The sequence below is a fragment of the Agelaius tricolor genome, unplaced genomic scaffold (assembly GCF_023055355.1).
Source record: "Agelaius tricolor isolate 1412-34295 unplaced genomic scaffold, bAgeTri1.0.p SCAF_70, whole genome shotgun sequence".
Lineage (NCBI taxonomy): Eukaryota > Metazoa > Chordata > Aves > Passeriformes > Icteridae > Agelaius > Agelaius tricolor.
This window is the reverse complement of record NW_027269330.1, coordinates 1,481,698-1,504,238: the sequence shown is the minus strand read 5'-3', so window position 1 is coordinate 1,504,238 and position 22,541 is coordinate 1,481,698. Positions and strand designations below refer to the sequence as shown.

The window sequence follows — 22,541 nt, the reverse complement described above, 5'->3', positions numbered from 1 at the left end:
ACTACAGGCATCTGAGCAGCACTCACCTTCTTCCCCTCTGTGTCCCCACAGTAAAACTGCTCTGCCTTAGTCTTGCCTTGAACAACAGGATCAGCTGCTTCCAAATGAGAAGGATTTGCCACCAAGGAAAGGGTGATGTTCCTGTCAGTGACACGGTTAATCCGCCGGTGGTACATTCCCAGGTGGTACTTCACATCACCAGAGCCCTGGTGGAGGGGACAAGAGAGTCACCCCAGGGGCATGAGTGGCTTTTGGGGCATGGAAGGAGACAGAGGAGTGCTGACCCCGAGGCTGGAAGAGGGGGGCATTTTTTGGAGGTACTGCCACAATACAGCAGGCACTCACTGGAGGAGCCGAACTGGCACCCAGGAAAGCCTGTGCCAGGTGCCAAACCACCGCCAACTTCAGACATGCACCCAGCCCATCTAAACACAGCTGAAAGTGTGGGGGATGAAGCAAGTGTGGTGGATTGGGCAAAGACCCTGAATAACAGGTAACGCTTGCCTGAGCTCAACCCACACTGCAGCAGCATGGCCATCCATGGCACCATTCCCAATATGCAGCCAGGTAGCCCATAAGGGCACCTCGAGGCCCCAGGCTGCTGCTTTCTCACCTTGAAATCCCACTGAAGGTCATGGCAGGATCAAACCAGCCCAGCCCAGCTTCCCAAAAGCCAAATCATCCCAGCTTATGATGCAGAAGCTTTGGAGCATGAGTTTATTGCAGTGACAGAGCTGCTTTTGGAGCTGCTTTAGAACCCCAGATGGGGACCAGGGGCACAAATAAACTTCTGCTCCTGGCCACCTCTCAGCAACCACCCCAAGGCTGCTTCATGCTCTGGAGAGCTGCCAAGAGCCAAGCTTGTGCTGGAGACAATGGCACATGTCACCCCCAGGACAGGCAAGGACAGACCAGCACTGGCAGCTCTACAAAGGCTCCCATCACCCAGGTGTGCTTGTAACGTGGAAACCCGTGCAACACCGGTGCTACTGAGTGACACCAGACGCAGTGGCACAATCCAGCCACAGCCCGTGGGGAGTGGTCAGGGGCAGGCAGCAGCAGCCTGCTGCAGGCAGGAAAGAAGCTCACCTCATCAGCAGCTTCCAGCTTGGAGTCAAACTGGCAGAAGATCTGCTCCAGCTCTTTCCTGATCACGTTGGCAAGAACATTCAGGCGTCCCCTGCAAAAGCAAGGCCACTGCTGACAGCCATTGAGTGCTGATGGTGATCTACAACCCCCACTGCCACAGGCCACACTTCCTGTGATGGCTGTGGGGTCACCCAGATACAGGGACAAACCAGGAGGAGTCTAAGGATCCCTCAGCACAGGGATGGTTTGGCCAACACCACATCCTACATACTTGCTGAGATGCCCCAGAGTGGGTAGGTGCTGGAATTCCAGCATGATTCCAGCTCTGACCTCAAGCCACCACCCCTCTCCAAATGAATTTACTAAGCTGGAAAGATCCCGATGAGCAGAGAGCAGCCAAGGCCTGACCTCTCCAGCTGAGGTTCATCACCAACCAAGATCAATTTGGTGATGGTAGAAACCAGTGTGCCCTCCAGTACCAAACCCCAGCAGCATCCCCCCCACCTTCTACCCGCACCAGGCAGCAGCATGGCTAGAGGCAAGGTTACCTGTGGGGCATTCCCATGATCACATAATCCACTCCCTTCTCACTTGACTTATCAATAATGGTCTTTAAGGCTGGGATCAGCACTTCACATCCCTCCAGACCAAAACGCTTCTCTGAAGACCATTTCCGATGGAGGAACTCCTCAAACCTAGGAGGCAAAGGGAGGGAGGGATCACTGAGGGCAGAAACCAGGGAAGGGACACGGACTGCACCAAGGGAGCCACAGCACTGGCCGATGCTCAAGCTGGTACCATGCAGTGCACAACAGTCACTTCAGTGTCTTCCCACAGAGTTCAGCTGGCCATTTCCCCCCATTCCAACACCATGCTGCACTTAATCCTTATTTTTAGACCTTTTCTTTCAGGATCATCCACATTTTCAGGCTGTTTGCCAGCACCTGAGCCTGCCAGACTGGCAGCTCAGTGGCGTCAACCTGCTCATGAAGGCAAAAGATGATGTCAAGATGTGACTCAGCTGGTGACTGCATCACTCTGGCTGGGAGCAAACCTCCTGGGGAAGACATGGAGAAGGTGAAGCCCCCCCAGGGTACCTGGTGGAGCGGACCAGCCTGGCCAGCAGTGTGCGCTTCTCTTCATTGGTGAACTGCATGATGCCTGGGGTCTCAAACTTCTGCCGGATCCACTGGCACTGCTCCAGGTCATTGATGAACATGAACTCCACGCCAATGTGCTGGCAGTATGCCATCTGCTCCAACAGGGAGGGAAAGGAGGGGCCATCAGGCAACAGCCAGGGCTTCAGCACCTCAAACCCCCAAAGGACTAGCACTTGCAGCCCCACTGGATCACAGGGCCAGGGGCTCTTCATTTCCCCCTTCACCCTTTCAGCCAAAGAGCCCTTCTGTGCCAGCAGAGACATCGACCCTCACGCCTGGCAGCTGGAGGGGGTCCGGGGGGAAGCCAGCTGCCAGCCCTGCAACAGCCCCACTTTAGGAGCCTTGTGTGAGTTGTATTCCCAGGAAAAGGGATGTGGCAGGACATGTTCCAGGATGCTGCAGGCCAGCACATGACCCAGCATCAAGCTGTTTAATTCCTCTTCCTGGAGGGGCCCACAATCAGTCCCTTAAATCCTTTACATCCACCTCAGAGGAGAGATTTTCCCTCTCCATGGCATCACCTGTGAGCAGTCCAAAATCCCACATCACAGGGCAGGGGAGAATCAGAAGAAGCTCCTCCCACAATGAGGAGCCCATTCCTGCAGATGGACTAAGATGTTGGCAGAGTTTTGCTTCTTCCAAGGTCAACTAGTCTCAGCAGAGACCATCTGAGCAGCCTGCATTGTGCCTGAGAGCTGCTTGAGATCAGTCCAAGCACAGGAGGGAATGAAATTTGGCAGAAAAGGGGAACTGGCTGTATGAGCTGGAAGTCCCAGCCCCAGAGGTCTCAAACCTGCACCAAGACCCTCTGAAGGACACCCATGCAGGACAGCAACACTGCTGCAGTGCCTGAAGAGGGGATCACTTCTGTGCTCTGCAAGCACCAGCTGCTGCTTCAAACTGGAAAGCATAGCTGGAGAGGTTTCAAAAAAGGCAATATCCAGCTGCCTGGGGCTTGCTCCACCTTGGGCAAACCAAGTGCGTTGCTGCAATGCAGCAGAAAGCTGGAGACAATCAGAGCTGAGCAGGTTACTCGAGGTGACTCTTGTGAGTGGGGTGAGTGCTGAGAAGCAGTTCCCAAACTGAAAATCTTAAAATGTGCAGGCTGACCCAGGACTTTCCAAAGACAACTGCTCTGCCCCTGCCCCTGGCTGCACACAGACCTGGTGAGACTCCTGCCCTTCTCACCTCCAGCCGACGGATGATTTCCCGGAGTGGAAGAGCCGATTCATTTCCACCGATGAAAGTGGTTGTGGGCAAGTGGAAAACTTTGTCGAGGTCAGATTCATCCAGACCATAAAAGCCTGCAGGATTTGTCATGGGCGGGAGAAGCAAGAGAAAGAAGGAAGGAAGAGGGACGTGGATACCGTCACACAGGGACCAGGTACGTTTGGGAGAAGTGGGGAAGGGACAAAAAAAAGCAGTATAAAAAAATAATAAACATGAAGGAGGTTTATATGGATAAAAACCAAGCCATAATTAAACAAAAAGACATTAAGCACCAAACAATGAGTTATTACAGAAGGGACCGCAGGAAATGAACCACAAAGCAATGTATATGCATGGAAATGGGCAATTAAAATCCAGGGTGAGTTGGGGAGTTTGGAGCCCCAAGAACACAAAAAACACGCAACAAATTATAACAAAGGGGAGAGAAAAGAAACAGGAATTGAGGAGTCACCGAGCACACCAGAGGTGTCGGCACGTGGCAGGAATTAAAAAGGGAGAGTCAATGCAGAGAAGGAAACAGTTAAAACAGACACAACCAAACAGACAAAACCCCAAGGAGGGAGAGAGAGAGAAGCAAGAAAGAGAAAAGGCAACAGAGCTCTGATGGACTCTCCTGAATAGCTCAGCCCAGGAGCAGGGTGGCCAACAGCCACTCAGGGGTTCGGCTGCCCAGGTACCCTTTCACCTCAATCAACAGCTTTTTAATTAGAGCTTTTGCCCAGCTCTGCTCAGCAAACCTCCACCCTTTGGTGCTGGCAGATGACGATTTGGAGGCAGCTCCTACTCATGGTATGGGGCTGTGGGGAGCTGAGCTGGGCCTGGAGAGGGACCGAGCAGGCCTCAAGAACTGGAGGTTGGGATTTAGGGCTGCAGGCGAGCCCCACTGTACCCCAAAGCCATCAGAGGGGCCCCTCTACCCATTGAAGCTCATGGTTGTCTCTGGAGAAACTGAGGCACAGAGGAGGAGGAGGGACAGTGCTGACCTTGCTAAACCAATGCAGAAAGGCAGAAGTAGGTCCAGGAACTGGAGAGTCCCATGACCTTTCTGAAGCAGGAGCGTGGATGAAGGAGTCAGTCTACAGCCCTTTTTCAGGCTCCTGCTCATCCCTCCTGCACTCCCAACCAGGCCTGGTCCCAAGGTGTTTCCTAACCCCAGGGCAGGAGCTGCAGTAGACACACATACCACTCCTCCCAGCTTCCTCCAAACCAGCCCAGGACCCCAGATTTTAGAGAGGGAGCTTTTAGAGGACCTGTTCCTTTAGAGAGGGGATGGGGAACACCATCTAAGCATGGCAGAGCAGTGTAACCCACCTTCCTCGGGGGAATGGGAGGCAAAACCTGGCCCCTCCTGAGCTGGCCCCTTCCTTGAACTTCATGTTAAAAGTCTATCCCTTGCTGTCTGATCAGGAATGGACAGTGAGCTGTAGACAGCCAATCCCTGGAAGTGTTCAATGCCAGGCTTGGAGCAACCTGGTCTAGGGGACTAGGCAGTATGAAAGGCCCCTTCCAGCCTAAGCCAGTCTGTGATCCCATGATGACAGGCCTGGTCATGACTCATTCCTGTGCAGCCTTGAGGGGCAAGTCCAGAAATGTGGAACACATTCCTGGCTGCCACTGCTGTTCATCCCCTCTGCTCCTGGGACACTGGAGTCCCAGGAGAGGGAATGAAGCCAGGCCCCAGCAGCTCTGCTCCAGAGCTATGCCTAGGAACACTGAACCAGACAAGAGTTGAGAGTTTGGCCCCATGTCTCTGGAGTTTCTCTTTGGTTCCCATTCAAACAGAAATCCCAGAGAGAGGCAGCAGGGAGCATCCCACACAAACTGCCTGTTGAAGGGTTCCAGGGAATCCTCAGTAATTTGCTGAAGCTTGCAGACGTGCAGCACAGGGCTTTGGCTTGTTCTGCTGTGATGCTTTGAAGACACTCTGGCACACTTTGGGGAGTATCAGATTTTACAAGGAGTTTTAGGACATCTAAGCATCTTTGCTTCTTCTTTGCTGCAGCCTGACAGCTCTGACAACGCTCAGTATTTATAGACAGCAACACCATCAGATGGAGGAAGACAAGGGATGAGCTGCCAAATTTTCCCTGCGACAAAACCAGCAGAAGACAGCTTGGATTTTTAGGACTCTTGAACCAATGAGGGAGATTGAGGCCTTGTAAAATTATTATTCATAACAAAATGTACTCTAGCAAGCCAGGCATGCAAACACAGTATATAAAGGGCCAGCAAGGCTCAAACTGAGGATTTATACTAGACAAAGTGCCACTAACCACACACCTACATCCAAACTTTGAGTAGAAATTAAAAATAAAACATGCCACAAAATTAAGGAGTGGTGGGAGATGGGAGGGGTCCACTTTACCAGCTCAGTTCATGCCCAGAATAACCTATTCAAAGAGAGTCCTGCACTCCAGAGGGTTAATGGCTCATTAATTGCATACCTCCTACTGTTAACACTCTCAGCCGCTCCTTGAACACTGCGAGGTCTGGGGAGGGCAGGGAGGGGGAATGCAGAAAGGGAGAAGACAGAGAGATGCAGTCAAAGTTAGTAAAAAAATCTGGAACTGTGAAAACTAGTCATGGAAAGCACAAGTCAAAAAAATACAGTATTTAAAATACAGGCAAAACCCATCAGAGGCAAAAGGGCAGGGATGGAGGATGACTATACATTAGGCAGAAAAGGAATCTTGGTGGGAAGTCTGATGAGAGGAGGGAGGAGCAGGAGGGGAAGGGGGCATCAGACACTGGGGAGTAGTTGAGCTGCATGGTTTGAGATCTCCTCTTGCACCTTGATGGAAGAGAGGGTGGCCTGGCATCTTCATTTGCCACGACGGAAAGCATCCTGCCAAGCTGCATTGCAGGGAGTGGGACCCTCTGCAGAAGCTGGGAGCTGCCTCCCACCAACACCTGCTCCAGAGGGTTTACTCTGCTCGTGCTACTGGGAGGATCTCAAGGTCAACCCACGGAGTTAAGGATGCTGCCTTTGCACAGAGGAGGAGGACTGGGGTGTTGACAAGCAGGCAGTTCATAAGGAAGACAGCGAAGACGGCAGCACAGCAGGCATGCACAGCCGCCTCTCTGGAGCATGCTTGGTGCAGGCAGGAGTGCCAGCACGCTGCAACAGTGGGCAAACATGCAGCACCAGAGCTGCCTGCCCAGCTAGGTTAGGTGATCCAAGGGCCTCAATCTCACCTAGGTTACAAAAAGGCCTTGGAAACACTTGTCATTTGGGTCAGCAGGGAAAATCAGACACTTCCCCAAAATGGGGAAAAGGAAGGTGGGAGCACCTCAAGCCCAGGTCCCTGCAGGGGCTCGCCTGGCTCTTCCTGAGCTGGAGGAGGATTTCCATCAATTCCCCTTGGCATGAGGCAGAGGCAGCTGCCTTCCACGGGGAGAAGACAGACAGACACTTAGACACACACAGCCTTCCATACACCACCCGGATTTCAGTGTGCTTCTTTCTTTCTATTTTCAGGATCATACTGAGTTCCTGTAGTCATCCTGTCCTTGTTTTACACACTTACCATGCCAGACCAGCTGCAGTGGAAGACCAGGATGAGATTACTGGGTTTTTTTTTTAATAGAAAAGACAAGAGAAAGGGGAATTGGGTGGCTCCAGCCCCACCACTGCTCAGACTGAGTAGCCCTGCGCAGGTTTTCTCCCTCTGACATTTTCCTCAAAGATCACACTGCTTAATCCAGAGAGCTTCCAAACCAGAGCCAAACCAGTTGCTAAACAAAAGGCAGTTGAGAAGAAGGATCAATTTCTGAGATTAACCATGCAACTCATTTGAATCACAGCACTGCCACTTAAACTGTTGGCAACTGTGATCACACCACAAAAGCTGACCTTTAAAGGACTTTGCTGTTCAGAAAGAAGAAACAAGATTGTTTCCAAGTTTCAAAACCAAACCACTCCTGTTATTAACCACCCTGTCAAGTGCTACACATTCCTTCAAAGCAAAAAGACAGCAGGATCTGCTTAGAAATTGGCTTTTTCTGCCACAAGCAGGCAACACCCAACCTTAGGCCCAGCTGGAGTTCTGTCTGCTGCACCACCACAGCTCTTTCCCCACTTCCTGAACACTACTTGCAGGCTAAGTTCATTCAGTTACAGCTAGGATTGACTAGAAGAGGTTTTCCAAGATAAGAATATCAAGGGAAAATCTACTCAGTATAAATAATACTTATAGCAAGTTAAACAAAGTCTTTTGCTAAGACCTAGCCACCTGAGTATGGGGTTCTACCATGAGACACAACCCCAGCATGAGCTGGCAGCTGCCACCATTATATCTTGTTCCCAGGACTCATTATTTCTTATGAATTCATGGATTCCTGGGAAGCAAATCAACACCGCTACCCACTGTTCCTTTGTGGCTTTCATTTTAATATGAAAGCCACAAAGGAACAGAGACTAAGCTTAAGAGCTTGCTCATACACAAGAGATCCCATGCTGAGGTTCCTTCCAGCCAATGCCTATGGACTATCTACACCTGAATGCTTGACACCACAGTGAGCCACACTGGGACAGACTGCTTGGCTTGTGGCAACTCACCCTGGGGAAGCAGGAAAAATGGAGCCTGGACTGCTTCCCTCAGATGTTGTTACAGCTGTACACTGTAACAACTGAGTTACACAGCCATGGTGAGTGGCTTTAAGTTCACCTAAAAAGTCTTCCTGCTTTCCTCACAATGCTAACTAGAGCACATGTGTCTTCTCCCCCAGTTGGGTTCACAGCAATCATCTCCCCACCTCTTGCCATCAAAATGGCAAGAGGCACAGGACACGCTCCCAGCTGGAGCTGGATGGCTCCTGAGGCTCATCCAAGGGTTGGTCTTCCAGAGAAGCATGTCAGAGTCCAGACTATGGGATGAAGTAGCTTCCTCATCATCCAGGGAACTGGTCCAACCAAAACCTACTCCCTTTCCTACCGCTCCTGGTACATGTAATCCTGTCCGAAGGTCCAGCAGGTCCAGGGCTGGTGTCCCTGTGCTGGCAGATGAATAAGGAATCAAGGAGGTTTACATGCACCGTGCATTCTGATTGGCTGTGTCCATTGGCAGGGTTAGTAATCATCACTGCTGCTCTACTCTACGTTAGGAGCATGAGCATGAGCATGCCTTTGGAGCACTTGGAGTGCCAGGGAACCACCCTGGGAAGCACCAGTGAGGTGACAGAGTTCAGCAACCTCATCCTGGCTAGGAGAATGGTAGCAAACTACAGAAATCAGCTCTAAAGCACATGGAGAGGTGCTGGGTTTAAGCACTTTCAGATCAGGATTTCAAGTCCTGGGAACCACACACACTTCTGTACAACACTCATGCAGCTCTCAAACGCATTGGAATTGTCACCTCTCTACTTGGACAGGAATGCATCCCAAAGCTTCCTTGTTATGATCACCAGTAGGGACTCATAGCTCCGTCTTGGACGAAGGATTAATTAGTTAAAGGATTTACAGATGCTGGGGCAAGCTGGAAGTTCAGGAGGGCAGCCTCAGCCCTGATGAGATGAACCCAGAATATTCACCCCCAGCTCTGAGGGTCCCCAAGGACAGCAAGAGGAGCTGAGAGAACAGACCTCCAGCTCTCACCAACAAAAAACCTCTCTGCTTTGCATTTCTAGAAGATACAATTGCTTCCAACCCTTCTGGGTTTTTGCTTCTGGGTGAGCAAGATCAGTGATAACACTGATTGGTACTGGTTGAAGAAACATGAGCTGAGTGCTGGAGTGACAGCCGGAGGGTGGCAGGACTGCGCTGCTGCTGCTACCGGCAACCACAATTTTAGAGTGATCATTACAAAGGAAACTTCAGACCCCTGGCCTGTGAAGCAGTCTACCTACAAAGCTGTGAAAGAGAGGGGAGCTCAAGCAATGCAGCACCAACTGCTCTCAAAGCCCTCACCCAGTTTGTCTGTGGATGTGATAATATCGGCTGGAAGGGAGGAGTCCAGATCTGCATCCAAGATGCCCAGTGGATCGAGTTGTGCTACATGATGCCCTCGAATCTATGAAATGCATCAGGAATGGAAAGGAGAACAGGAAGCAAGAGGGAGAGAAAAACAAAAGAGGGGAGGGGTAAAAAAGTTAAATTACATTAGAATTAATTTGCAGAGTAATTCTCACCGACGTTTGGAGAAACAGTTACTGGCGCATCATCAAAATTTACACAACTAATGCCGAGAGGATCAAGCTTTGCAATGTGGTGACCCCTGACCTGGAAGCAACAACACAGATTAGTCATTAAAACAAGTTAACTGAAGAGACATTCCTTTCCTCGGAAGTTCTGTCAGCAACAGGGGGAAGCAGGATGGGTGCTCCACGCCACTGCTAAGCATGGCAGGAGCCCATGGCACTGGGGCAGCATTCCAGACAGCAGCAAACCACCCAGTGTGGAGACGACCTCCCCCTCCCTGCCACCCTGTTTGGATGACAATAGCTTTCATCTTCCTATTGTCCAGTAAAGCATCAGCTGAGCTTCTGCCCCAACAGATCAGCTGCTCCTATGAGGCAGCCCAGCTCCTATCCTGCGTGCTCTCCGTGCAAACATGTGCATCATTCACACTAACTCCAGCCCAGCTCAGCCCCTGCAAGCCCCTCCACAAAGGACGTGACCCTCCTCGGCACAAAGTCCCCTTACCTGATACGCCCTGATGAGAGATTGCACTGCAAGATGGTCCTCCACCAGTTTATCCACGTTAGGCTGTGCCTGAATCAGGGACTGGGCTTGGGACAGGGTGGAGAGGCTGGTCAGCGGAGGGGGGCTTTGGTAAGCAGTGCCTGGAGCAGCTCCAGCATTGGCGTTGCGAAAAAAGATGTCCCATGACTAGGAAAAAGGAAAGAAGAGAGATGACCAGGGTCTTCACCTGCAGTCCAAACACCTCATCCAGTCAAGGTTACAGAGGTCTCCACTTTACTGCCAAAGCAGGGGACAGAACTGCCTCCTCCCCTGTACCTCATCTCCATGCAGCTGCTGCTGAAAGCACCCACTTGCCTTGAACAAAAGAGCAATAAAGCTCTCCCACTATTCCAGCTGCATCACTATCCCACTTCTCATCCATCTGGATTGTTTCTTTAGGCATGAGGCCAACACCAGAGCCACCTCTCCCTTGGCAGTGGCGCCAGGACAGGACAGAGTGACACCCCATCCCTTGGCTCTGCTCTTGGAACCACTGCTCTGAGCAACAAGCCCCAGCCTGGACTCCCAGCCCATTTCCTTCTCCTCAGGGGAGGCCACTGCTCTCTAAATACCCCAATATTTTCTGAAAAATATTTCTGCCCTGTAATCAAATACACCTCTTCCTCTTTCCATGATCTGAATGGCCAGAGACCTAAATCCCAGCATAAGCTGTCTTGTTCAGCCCTCAACCAGCAATGTTTTTATTTTTCTATCTCTTCTTCAATTTTCCCCCATCCTTTTGGTGACACCAATGACAGCACTACAGAGGTACTCCCATACCAGCTCTCCCATGCCCAGAACAAGGCAGCTGCCTCCTCTGTTCCTGTTCCCTTTGCAGATGGGCATTTCTAGGTGTTAAGAAAACAAATCAAAACACTGGGAAAAAAGCCCTGGACAGACTTGGTGTACTGTCATACTTTTCCAGCGCTGTCTGAAAAGTCTGGAAATATCCCAGGCCAAACTCAAGTTAACCAGTCTCCTTGTAGAAGCACCAACAGATTTGGGGAAGGAGAGAGCCTGGCCAAACAAAGTCCAATGCACATCCTCCCATCAGGTGTGTGCCTCATCTCATATGCCACCAAATGATGGCAAAGGATGAGGGCACAGCAGAACAGCAGCTGTGTGCCGGCAGCACAGACCCAGGAAGCTACTACAGCAAACAAATCCTGTGGGATTTGCATGCTGGCTTCAGCCCAAGGGTCTCTCCACCGACTGGGAGCTTGGCATCCTGCACCTTGGAGAGCACCAAATACAGCCTTGGCAATCAGAGATGCACGAAGCCCAGCCATCCCCAGAGAGTTTAAATCAAGCAAAAAAGTGCCCTCAAAGCAGGGGTTGCTTGGGGCAAAAAACAGTTTTTGTCCCCTGGAAGCAGGGTGGAAAGGACTGAAAATCTGCCCTTTGCTGGAGTCACCCCAGCTCTGCTGCTCCCCCGAGAGCTCCTTCAGTTGCAGCACCCATCACATGCCCAGGAAGGTATTTCCAGTCCCAATTTACCCAAACACTCCATTGTCCCATCACATGACTGCACAAGGTGAATAAATTTAGAAACAGGTCATGCTAAAGGATCATAAATAAGATCTGGAACATTTTGACACTGTTACTGATAAACAATAACTCCCCCAAGGGGAAAAAAGGGAAGACAGAAAACACCCAACCCTGTTCTGACTGCTAAAGGAAATCTCAGTGGGAAAAGAGGAAGAGTTGCTATTTGTTCCTTCCACAGGCTCACAGAGCTCCTGGGTGCCCCCAAAGCCATCAGCTCCTGCAAACAGAGGGACAAGCATCCAGGGATGGGCTCTGTGCCCTTGGGATGGAGAGGAACCTGGCTGGAGACTTTGCTCCACAGTTTAAGGTTGGTTCATGTACTGGCAAATAAAGACAGGCAAGAGAAAAGGAGCACCTGACAACCTGAGAGGGGGGTGATGGGAACAGGGACGGAGCCAGGGGTGTTGCCTTTATAACCTTCTCCCTTCTGCCATTCATTTCTCTTGGAGTTGCAATTAGCTTCTGTTTTGAAAAAGAAAAAGTTCACTTTAAACTCTGCAAACAAGGTGTGGCACTTTCACTGAGTGCTTTATTGCTCCACAGAATGATGTCTGGATGGCACAGGGCAGGCTAGGGCCGTGATAAGGGCCATAAAGACATCAGCTTTCAACCTGCTGATGTGATTGTGAATTCAAGAGAATCCAAGGGCTATCCCGTGGGTTTCTGAGGAGCACAGAAGTGCCTCTGGAGCTCCCATCTCCCATGGGAGAGGCTGCCCCATCAGAGTTATCCTGCTTTATCATGGGAAGGAGAACTTTGAACATAATCCAGCACTTGCCAAAGGTAACAGCAGTAATAAACTCATGGGGTTATTGTCCTTTGACTTTTCTGTGCCTGTGGCAGCTCTGTGAGTGCTCCACTCACTTTTTTACCCTCTGTAGAGGCATACAGGATATAAGATACATAGATACACATTTTGGGTACAAGAGAGCCAGATTCAGGGCATTTTTAGACAGTCCCACAGCTGCAACACAAAGCATTAGCCTGGGCTGGCTTTCCCAGTGCTCCTCCATGCACTGGCAAAGTGGGCTTGGTGAACCAGCTGCCTGCCACACACCAGGACAGTTCAGGCTTTAGAGGGATCTTGAGCTCAGTTCTGTGAGTGGAGCTCAGGGCAGGCTCCTTTATTGAGAACAATCCCAAACCAGCTCACCAAGCCAAACCAGCACCTTCTACCAAATGCAGCTTCTGCAGAAGGGTGTGGGCTCATACTGTCATGTCCCAGTTTCTCCGCTTGGAGGTCAGGCATGCAGAGCGAGGGAAGAGGGGTGACATTTCCCATCCACTGCAGGCACTAAGGGACACACTGTTTCCACCTCCAGCTCAGGCTCCAGAAGCATCAACCCTGCTTGGCATGGTCTGCAGGTCTGGAAGCACCTCCTGCTCCAGCAGGGAGAAGATGATGAACATCAGAAATTAGGGGGGCAGGAGGAGGAGGAGTAGCCTCAACCAAATTTAAGGGAAATTTACTCTTTGCTGAGAGCAGGCAGTCAAGTAGCAAGCAATGGGTTCATGCTATGCACATTGCTGTGTTCTTTATCAACCCAGACAAGCACCTTCAGTTTTCTGAGGGTGATGGGGTCATCAAACCTCTTTCTATTTAAAATCCCAAACATTGGCAAGTTAAAGGGTCTGTGTTAAGGGCTGTTTCATGTACAGATCCATGGGGAGAGCTGTGTCCCTGTCACCCAGTTCAACCCAAACTCCAGGGCTGCTGCTTAGGGAGGCTGAACCTACCTGAGATGTATGCAGGTAGCACTCACCTGCAGCCACAGCTGTTTGGCCACCTTCCCTGAAGCACCCATGATGTTGCTTAGGGGATGGGGAGACAGTGTGGGCTGTACCAAGCACCCAAGCTGGTCAAATGGAGGCAGGAGGATGGTGTCCCCACTTTTAAGGGGATGCACTCCCAGGAGCAAGCAGCACTGACTGACCCTGGGGCAGCCCACTGGCACCCATCCATCAGGCCTTCACCTCCTCTTTCTCCCACTCTTCTCTAATTTTTATTATTTTACTGTTATTATTATCCAACTCTGCTCATCAGGCTTCAAAACTGGAGCTCAGCTAAAGGATTCCATGCAGAAAATGCCCTAAAATAACCTACTTTTTATCTTCCCTATTTTAAGCAAGAACTAAAGCTTGTTCTGCAGTTTAAACCCCTGGTATGTACATGGAGGAAATTAATTCAGTGTGCTCAGCTGGGACCATTGCACCAGCAGGAAGCCTCAGAGGTTTTTGGTGACAACAGCAAAGACATTCCAGCTCTTCCCAGCTGAACGTGTCCTTCCTCCCTGGTGGGACACAGCACAGCAAGGAGCAGCTGGTCTCTGTGCTACACAGGGATAGAAAAACCTCAGCCAGGCCCTGTGACAGCCTGACTCCTTCCAAGAGCTCCAGCCTAGGATCTGACCCTCCATCTGGCAGGACAGAGGGCAATGCTTATCAAGGACAGGAGTGGCACTTTCCTCCCCTGGGCAGGGCACAGAGGCTGATGGCCTGCAAGCCAACATGACCAGAGACAGCTGCAAGCCCAGCCTGAGCACAGCAGCTCAGCTTCAGGGGACCCATGAAGAAGTGCAGAGAGGACAGAGGAGTACAGAGAGGAGCTGGGAAGGAATCTTGGTAAAAAGGTCACTGGAACAAGGTGGAGTCCACACAAGAGACAAGGCCAGAATGGGGCCAAGTCTGTAGATCAGCAATCTGGCTTTACACACACAAGCTCAAAGCCGAGCTTATCTATGTCTGCCCCAACACAGAATGCCACCCATGCCTGAGACAAAAAGGAAACCAGTCACGATGTGGAGAATATCCTCCTTGTCCCTTTTCCCCATCCTCCACTCCAGAATCAATCCTCTTGATGAGCCACCAGAGACGGAAAAAATACAGCAAGTGGAGGATTCCCAGAAGCCATTCCTTGTATCCGCTTGTGATCCAGGATGCTGCCCACGTCCCAAGCCCACGGCGTTTACTCTTGAACAGAAAAAGCTCCTCTTGCTTCTTGCTCCAGGAATCACTGCTGTTTCTTTTGGGCAAAGTGAAGCAGAAGGACCATCCACAAACATCCAGGCCCTACTGACGAATTCACTCCTCCTCAAGAGGTGGCACTTACCTGCACCCACTGTTCAGACACACAGAGAAGTGAAGGTGATGTCCTGGCAAGGTTGATCCTTACCTTATGTACACTTTTGGGATTTTCCAGCCAAGCATAATACATTTCCTCCACATAGTTTGAACTAGTCCCACTCAGAAATGGCTCGGCAGCCACGGGTGCACTGTAGCACCTGAGCTGTTGGAACGTCCTGGGTGCTGCCGGTCTGTGTTGGGAAATTGTCTTTACAGTCTGTGAGGCCGTCAACGGCCTCAGTTTTGCTGCACAAGTCCTTAAGTTAAGCATTTTTGTCCTGTTGCCTTACACACGTTCCTGTTGAGGGAGAACAGAAAAGTGGGTTATTAATTACTGCAGGAGAGCACTGAACAGAGACCACCCCCTCCCCAAGCACGAAGAACTGAGCTTAGGATCAGTTTTTAATTTGGATTAATCCATCCACCCTGTCCCACAGCCAGATCCCTGATGGCTCGGAAATGCAGTTTTTGCTCAGTACACTTGGCATGGCCAGGTCTGCCTCTCCTATCCCTGGCAGCATGGCATCATCACCTCCCCTGTCACGACAGTGCAATGCAAATCTGCTTGGTGGGTACCCAACCCTTGTCTCGAATGAGCCACTGCACACCAAAGCCACCCACATCTCTTGATTTCAGCTTCTCCCATCACTCTCCTTCCCAGGGTGGTCTGGGCTTCCATTTCTATAACCACTCTGCTTGGCCGAGGTTTTCTGCTTAGTTTGCTATGATGTGCACCAGAGTAAAGCTGGTAAGAAACTGTCTACAGGGAAAATTGCTTGCAAAGTAGGGGTACAGTAGTACAAAGCACTTGAGAACTGGGCTCCAAGAAAGACTGCTGCTCCTCAAAAGCCCAGACCCAAGAATAGAAAGGTGAAAGACCCAGAGAGGGGTTCTCCCCTGCTCAAAGAACCCAGAAAAGTAACCCTGAGCTGGTGTGGGACCTGAGAGGTCCCACCTTGCAGTTTTCCAAATGGGCATGTACTGGGAGGCCTGGGATCAGCCAGGGGGTTTTACACACATCCAACCAACCACAGCAGCCCAAGGAAAGAGCTGGAAAACATCTGAAGGAAGTGCAGGCACTTGGAGCAACTCTTCTTGGAGCTGCCCTTTCCACCCAGCTCCTCCTGCAAGAGGCAGGACCCAAGGCTAGAGGTGACCCAGCTGGCTGGTTTCCATATCACAGACCAGTCCAACGAGCAGCAGCCCAATGGCAAAGCAGTTACCACGGTTCACCAGATTAAAATGAAATTTCACAAGGGACTAGAGAAAACAACACACCATCACACCCAGCAGTTTGCTAGCCAGCCTTCCAGCTGAATCTAGTTCAGAAACTGATCTGTCCCCTGTAGTGACCAACAACAGGACCCGAGGGCCGCTTCAGGGGAGGTTTAGGTCAGATATTAGAAAAAGGCTCTTCACTCAAAGGATGTTTGGACACTGGAACAGCCCCCCAGGGGAGTGGTCAAAGCCTGAGAGTTCAAGAAGCTTTTAGGCTGTGCTCTCAGGCACAGGGTGTGACTCTTGGGATGGTCCTGTGCAGGGCCAGCAGTTGGACTTGGTGATCCTTGTGGGTCCCTTCCAACTGAGCATATTCAGTGATTCTGTAGTTCTGGCTGCCCAGCATGGCAGGGGCTACACTCCCCATTGCAAACTATAAGGTTTTGGTTCAAAGAGTCACTTGTCATTTCCACCCTGCCCACAATAACACCTGGCAAGAAAGGCCAGCAGGTGCAGGACCACAAGTGCCACAGCACTGGGGATTCTCCCAGTTCTCCCTCATCAGATCTACACAGCAAAACACACACTGTTATTTTTCTGAAAGCCTAAGAAAGTCAGGGATGTTCAGCTAGAGAAAAGAAGGCTCCAGGGAGTCCTTAGAGACCCTCACAGTCCCTAAAGGGGCTCCAAGAGAGCTGAGGAGGGACAAGAGCCTGGAATGATAGGACAAGGGGGAATGCCTTCCCACTGCCAGAGAGCAGGGTTAGATGGGATATTGGGAGGAAATTATTCCTTGTGAGGGTGGTGAGACCCTGGTACAGGTTGCCCTGGATCCCTGGAAGTGTCCAAGACCAGAGTGGATGGAGTTTGGAACAACCTGGGGTAGTGTAAGGTGTCCCTGCTTATTGGGGGGTGGAACTGGATGATCTTTAAGATCCTTTCCCACTCAAAGCATTCCATGATATTTCAGAGAGCAAACTGAATCTGGTGCCAAAGCACAGGCATGCATATGGCAGGGGAAAAGCTTTAGGCAGAAGTAGCATCATCATCATCTCCAGTTTCATATCCAGTTTTGGTGCTGTCACTCAGCAGCATCCCGTGACCTCTCTGGAAAACAGTGAGGTTAATGCCAGAGTTTGACACAAAGTGAGCAGAACTAGCTGCTCTTTGAAGATCTCTTGCAGGAAAGGTTAGCTAGGAGCCTGGACAGAGACAGGCAAGCTTGGAGCTGGGATGATTGCAAGTTGGATCAAAGTAGAGAACCAGAAGCAAGGACATAGGAAACGAAGTCTGAGATAAGGGATATCAGGGTCACACAGGAATGCAAAGGTCACACTGGGAGTGACGCCTGAGGAGCGTGCAGAGGGGCAGCCAGCCACAGCCCAAACCTCACCAAAAGGTCATACCTCAGGAATGCCCACAACAGATGACGGCTGGAGCGCGCCAATAAGCAGATTAAAGTGCTAAATGTGACCCACCCGCAGCCGGGATGGGGACGGCGGCCCAGATGGCAGGTGCTTGGTAAGGACTGCGACTTAGCAATACTTTCTAGGCTAAAAACAGCACAAATTCCACCTTCCAGGAAGCAGCGGGGCCAGCGCCACCGGCTGTAGGTACAGCTGATCCAGCACCGGGCCCGCGGCAGGCGAGGGCCTCAGAGCGGGCGGGGGCCGGGGCAGACCCTCCGTGTCCGCTGCAAGGCCGACCGCGGCCCAGCAGAGCCCTCCAGAGATGTCGGGAGGCGCCGCGGGCTCGGGCGGTACTCCCGGAGCCGGCGGACGGACCGGAGCGGCCTCGCGAAGAGCCCGGGGGGCCGTGAGGCGCCGTGAGGTGCGCGGGAAGAGGCAGCGGGACCCCCGCCCCGCCCCCGACAGAGCGCCAGGCCCGCCGCCGCCCGCGCCCCCCAATCAGCGCCCGCCGCCGCCGCCGCCCGGGCTCCGCGTCCCTCGTTGTCTATAGGCCCGAAGAGAACAGCCGAGCCCTCCCATTGGCCGCAGGGCTGCCCGTCTCGCCGCAGTCCCGCCCCCCCCCTCGCTCCCCTCCTCCCAGGCGCCCGGGCGGCGCCAAGGACACCGGGGCGCGACCGCGGGCTACCGGCCCAGCGCGGCCCCCGGCGCGGCCCCCGGCGCGACCCCCGCCCCGCTGCGGGCCCGGCCCCGGCCCCGGCCCTCCCGCCCGGCTAGGTCCGGCCCCACCGTCCAGCTCTGCCGCGGAACTCACCGGCGTGTCCGTACGCCCCGCTCGTGGTCCCGGCTCTGACAGCGGCCCCGACCGCCGCTCCCGCCCCGCCTCTCCCCGCCTCTCCCGTGCGTCACCACGTCGCGTCACCGCGCCCCTTCTGCCACTCCGATCCCGACCCAATGCGTCTGCGCCGGCCGGCGTGCAGCGGTGGGGCGAGGCCGGGGCGGGGCCCGAGGGTCGGTGTAGGGCCTGGGGACCCCCGCCGTGGCTGGGAGCTCTCACCACAGCCGGGACACCTTGTATGGCCCGGGGGCCGCTGAACGGGCTGGGGACCCCCGGCATGGCCGGGGAACTCTCACCACAGCCGGGACACCTTGTATGGCCCGGGGACACCCACCGTTGTTCATGGCTCTCAGCCTTCATCGTGGCTTGGTGACTCTCACCATGGCTTCAGGACCCCAACCGTGCCCTGGGGGCCTCTGCCATGCCTAGGGACGGCCACTGTGTCGTGGAGAACCCCTTGCTCTGGGGCACCTCAGGCTTTTGGGGATATCCAACCACGTGGGATGCCCAGCAGGACACAGGAGGTGCTCTGGGAACTCTGCTTTTCTGGCAATTTCCTGGCAGTGAGTCATGGTGGTTGCAGTCTCGGGCACGGGAGTGCGCAGGGCTGGATGGCACTTTCAGGAAGTGAAATGGGTGCCAGGAAAACACCCCAAAAGCCCGAGTCCACGCAAGCCTGGCCACACACATCCGTGGCCCTCCCAGCATGGTGCAATCTCCGGCACACCAATGGACGTGAGGATGAGGAGGGCCCCTGAAGGCCACGTGCCTGAAGGCCATGTCCCCAAGGTAGCATGAGTAGGCACAAGAAACTGAGCAGACAGCAGGGTCCTGCACCCAACTGGTGTTGGGGCAGTGCAGACAAGAGGGGTGACACAGGAGGCACAGCTGGCTGTGTCAGCAGAGGTCTGGGCAGTACGGGAGGAAGCTGTGGCGAAATGGTGGAGAGGCAGCGCTTGCATCACTGGCCACGTCCAGGACATCCACAGTCCTAGCCCTGACAGTGATGGTGTCGTCACAGCTGGGCTGGGCCTGGTGCTGGGACTGGGGTCAGAACTGGCTCTGAGTGACTCCAGCTCCCTGCTGGGTCAACCAAATGGCAGATTGGTACATGGTCACAGGCCCCACACATCAATGCCAAACTCCCCTCTGCTCTCTGCCCCACACACCAGCCCGGGAGCATCCTTTTGCTCTGCCCCACAACCCAGCTCCAGATCATCCCCTGCTCTGCTCCATGCTCCGCCTGGAGCCCCCTCAGCCCCCCTCAGCCCTCCAGTCTCAACAGAGAATTGGGCAAACCTAGATGTTGCAAAACCTGGAAATCCCACTCTGACGGCACTTCCTTCTACAAGCTCTTGAAAACCAGCCACGCTGATGATCCAAGCAGCACCGCAGGCAGGACAGGCAGGAGCAGGCAAGCAAGTGCCTCAGAAGTTTGCAGGAGCTGTGAAGTCTCAGCCCAGGACTCTGCAGTCAGTGGCAGCAATGGCATTCGTCCCTGATTTGGACACACTGGAGAGCAGCAGGTAAGAATAGACATGCCAGAGAGGACTTGGGGGTTGTGATGCTGCATTCCTGAACCTGACTTCACCACGTCCCTTTGCCTTTCAGCCTGAACGAGGAGACGTTGTATGGCCCCAGCTGTCTGTGCCCGCAGAAGGTAAGGCTGTGGTGGTGGGAGTGGTGGGGTCCATGTCGCATGGAAGCCAGACTCTCACCCTACATCCCCTTTCTTCCCTAGAAGCCCTGGCTGGACTTGGAGGGGACATTGCCTGGGGTGGGCATCCAGGTGACAGTGACAAAAGGACCCCTTTCCAGGACCTTTCGCCAGGCTGCCGTCCTGGTGGTGGCTGTGACCAAGCTCCTGAAGCAGCCGGCACGCAAGGACTTTGCTGACAGTGATCTTGGCAGCTTCTTGGATGATATTTTCGGTATGAGGATGATGTCAGGGCTGGCACCCCAGGCAGAGGGTATTCTTGGGGGACATTCTTGGACCTGGGAGCAGCATCCTCCTGACTGTCTCTCTCCCCACAGAGCCCGTCTCCTTCCAGTGCATCAAGGGCAGTTATACCAAGGCACCCGTTTTCCGCTACACTCGCTCCCAGTCCTTCGACATCCTGGACATTGACCACAAGTGCTTCGTACTGGAGTCACCCACCCAGCTGGTGGCCCTGCACCTGCAGGGACCTTCTGCTGGACAGAAAGGTGAGAGCATATGCTCCCATCCCAATGTCCCTGTCTCCAAACCCTGGACCACCCAGGAGCCGCCCTACAACCCCAGGAGCACCCCTTTACCTGTCCCTTCTCTCTGCAGTGAAGCTCAACATTGCTCTGTACCGTCCCCGGCCATCGCAGGGTGCTCCAGGCTCTGGGAGGGTGCCAGTGGCCTTGGGCATCAAGGGCTACCAGCTCTACATGTCATGTGTGATGAGTGGCACCAAGCCCGTGCTGCAGCTGGAGGTGAGCAGGGGGTCCCAGCAGTCTGTCCTCTGTGGGGCTGGGGGCTCCATTCCACCTTTGTTTTGGTTCAGGGCAAATTTTGGAGAGAACTTTTAATTTTTAACTCATAAAGTCAACCTATGGACAACCTTGACCACCATTTCACCCCTCTGGCTGCAGGAAGCTGACATCAGGAGGGATATTGAGAGTGTGGAGCTAACCCGCTTCATCTTCTACCGCCTGGACAGCCCAGCTGAGGGGACCACACGCTTCGAGTCAGCCGCCTTCCCCGGCTGGTTTGTCTGCACGTCCCTGCAGCCCCGCCAGCCCGTGGGCATCACCAACACCCCAGACCAGGTGAACATCGCTACCTACGAGCTGAGCGGGCGCTGAAGACCCTGCACCAACCCAACCCAACCGGCAGTCACCGGTTTTCAGGCTGTATGTACTAAGTACAACCCCCAGGACACACCCCTCCTCCCCATCTATTTCATGTGAAATAGCAGCTCTGGGCCCCATGGGCTTGAGCCATCCCAGTCTATATTTTTAAATTAATTTATTTATTTATTGTATCTGCCCATTGCTTTGGTACTTACTTGTTGTGCCCCCTTATTAATTTTTGCTTTTAACTTGTATGTGGATGGAGGTGGAAAAAAAAGTTTTCTAGGACAGCATGGCTCACCTCATTGCTCGTGGGGAATGGGGTTACAGATGAGAAAATCCTTCTGCTTTGGCTGCTTTTTGAGTGAAAATCCAGGGCGTGGGGAGCCACCCCACAGCCCAGGGACCACCCTGACCCATTCAGGACCCTCCACCACTCTGTCTCCATGCCCACACCACAGCTGGGAGGCGACTGAGGTGGGCATCCTATGGTGGATCCCTGGCAGCTGCCTGAAACTGTCACCTCTGCCCCAGCTATGGCCAGCAAATGGCATGGTGGGCCACAGTGCAGCAGGACAATGAGTGGCGTGGGATTACAAGGCATGGCATGATATCACACAGTATCATGTGGTGCACTATATAATACAATGTCACATCACACCATGTCTTATCATGTTGAACAGCATGGTGCAGTATAGCACGGTGTGCTTGCATGGTATTGCACGGCATTGCATGGCGTGGTATGGCATTATGTGGCATGGCATGGCATGGCATAGCATGGCATGGCATGGCACGGCCAGATGTGCCACAGCATCACACACCATGCCATGGCGGTGTCAAAAATAGGTTATAAACTCTTGTAAATAGTTGATAAGATTGTTAAGCATGTGCTGTTAGTTTGGTTATTATATTGTACAAGGGGTTAAAAGGGTAGTTGTAAGAAATATAGTACTCACCGTACCATAACACACCTCAGTAAAGTGCACCACGAGCCAGCCTGGACAGAACTGTAATGGGCCAATCAAGTGCCTTAAACCTTCATGCAAATAAAGGATCCAAACAGAAACCAATCCAAACGGACAAAGAGAGGATAAAAAGGGGCATCTGACCCAGTGAATCCGTGCCGCTCCACCTGGAACATCGGGGACATCGCTGCTCAAACAAACCCAGCGCCGGGGCTGCAGCATCCTCGACGGGAACGCTCCTGCTCGGCCCGCAGGCCATCATGCTTTAGGCCTTGTTTTAAATTATAATAAATGCTGAAATCCCTTTAGTCCCGGGCGCGTGTTCCGTTTCTAACAGCACGGCGTGGCCCGGCCCGGCCCGGTGCGGCACGACACGGCCCGTCACGGCGCGGCATCTGTCACCGCGGGCAGCGCCCCGGGCCGGCCCCGCCCACCCTGCCCAGCCAATCACGGAGCCACGGCCGG

General features: G+C 53.1%; 2 protein-coding genes across 7 annotated transcripts in view; one reads left to right on the top strand and one right to left on the bottom strand.

Annotated features, from left to right (window-relative positions):
• The window catches only part of OGDH (oxoglutarate dehydrogenase), a 29,626-nt gene extending 7,143 nt beyond the window's left edge, over positions 1 to 22,483 (bottom strand). The window contains exons 1-10 of one of the 5 annotated variants that reach the window (XM_071417690.1): positions 22,221 to 22,483; positions 14,879 to 15,127; positions 10,120 to 10,305; positions 9,385 to 9,487; positions 5,924 to 5,968; positions 3,438 to 3,553; positions 2,187 to 2,341; positions 1,638 to 1,784; positions 1,090 to 1,180; positions 27 to 206 (exon numbers count right to left, since the gene is read on the bottom strand). In XM_071417690.1, coding sequence (XP_071273791.1) covers positions 27 to 206; positions 1,090 to 1,180; positions 1,638 to 1,784; positions 2,187 to 2,341; positions 3,438 to 3,553; positions 5,924 to 5,968; positions 9,385 to 9,487; positions 10,120 to 10,305; positions 14,879 to 15,100 — 1,245 coding nt within the window. In that variant the 5' untranslated portion in view covers positions 15,101 to 15,127; positions 22,221 to 22,483. Of the gene's footprint in view, positions 1 to 26; positions 207 to 1,089; positions 1,181 to 1,637; positions 1,785 to 2,186; positions 2,342 to 3,437; positions 3,554 to 5,923; positions 5,969 to 9,384; positions 9,488 to 9,605; positions 9,697 to 10,119; positions 10,306 to 14,878; positions 15,128 to 18,267; positions 18,403 to 22,220 lie in introns of those variants that run through there. The other 4 variants (XM_071417691.1, XM_071417689.1, XM_071417693.1 and 1 more) reach the window with 4 other exon arrangements.
• Positions 18,706 to 22,384, top strand: IL1B (interleukin 1 beta). 2 transcript variants are annotated; one of them, XM_071417719.1, is made up of 6 exons: positions 18,706 to 19,817; positions 19,903 to 19,951; positions 20,033 to 20,222; positions 20,326 to 20,496; positions 20,606 to 20,751; positions 20,911 to 22,384. In XM_071417719.1, exons 1-6 carry the CDS (start codon positions 19,666 to 19,668, stop codon positions 21,121 to 21,123), a joined length of 921 nt encoding a protein of 306 aa, XP_071273820.1. In that variant the 5' UTR covers positions 18,706 to 19,665; the 3' UTR covers positions 21,124 to 22,384. The 2 variants fall into 2 exon arrangements, with proteins under 2 accessions (XP_071273820.1, XP_071273819.1); XM_071417718.1 differs by having other exon boundaries at positions 20,326 to 21,051.
• Positions 22,484 to 22,541: the final 58 nt, after the last annotated feature.

What these genes read in the sequence shown, in the direction of transcription:
- IL1B (XM_071417718.1), top strand. Translation starts at nt 19,666, where the DNA reads ATGATCCAAGCAGCACCGCAGGCAGGACAGGCAGGAGCAGGCAAGCAA. An exon ending in GACACACTGGAGAGCAGCAG is followed by an intron (nt 19,818 to 19,902) that starts GTAAGAATAGAC and finishes TTTGCCTTTCAG; the next exon opens with CCTGAACGAGGAGACGTTGT. An exon ending in GCTGTCTGTGCCCGCAGAAG is followed by an intron (nt 19,952 to 20,032) that starts GTAAGGCTGTGG and finishes TTTCTTCCCTAG; the next exon opens with AAGCCCTGGCTGGACTTGGA.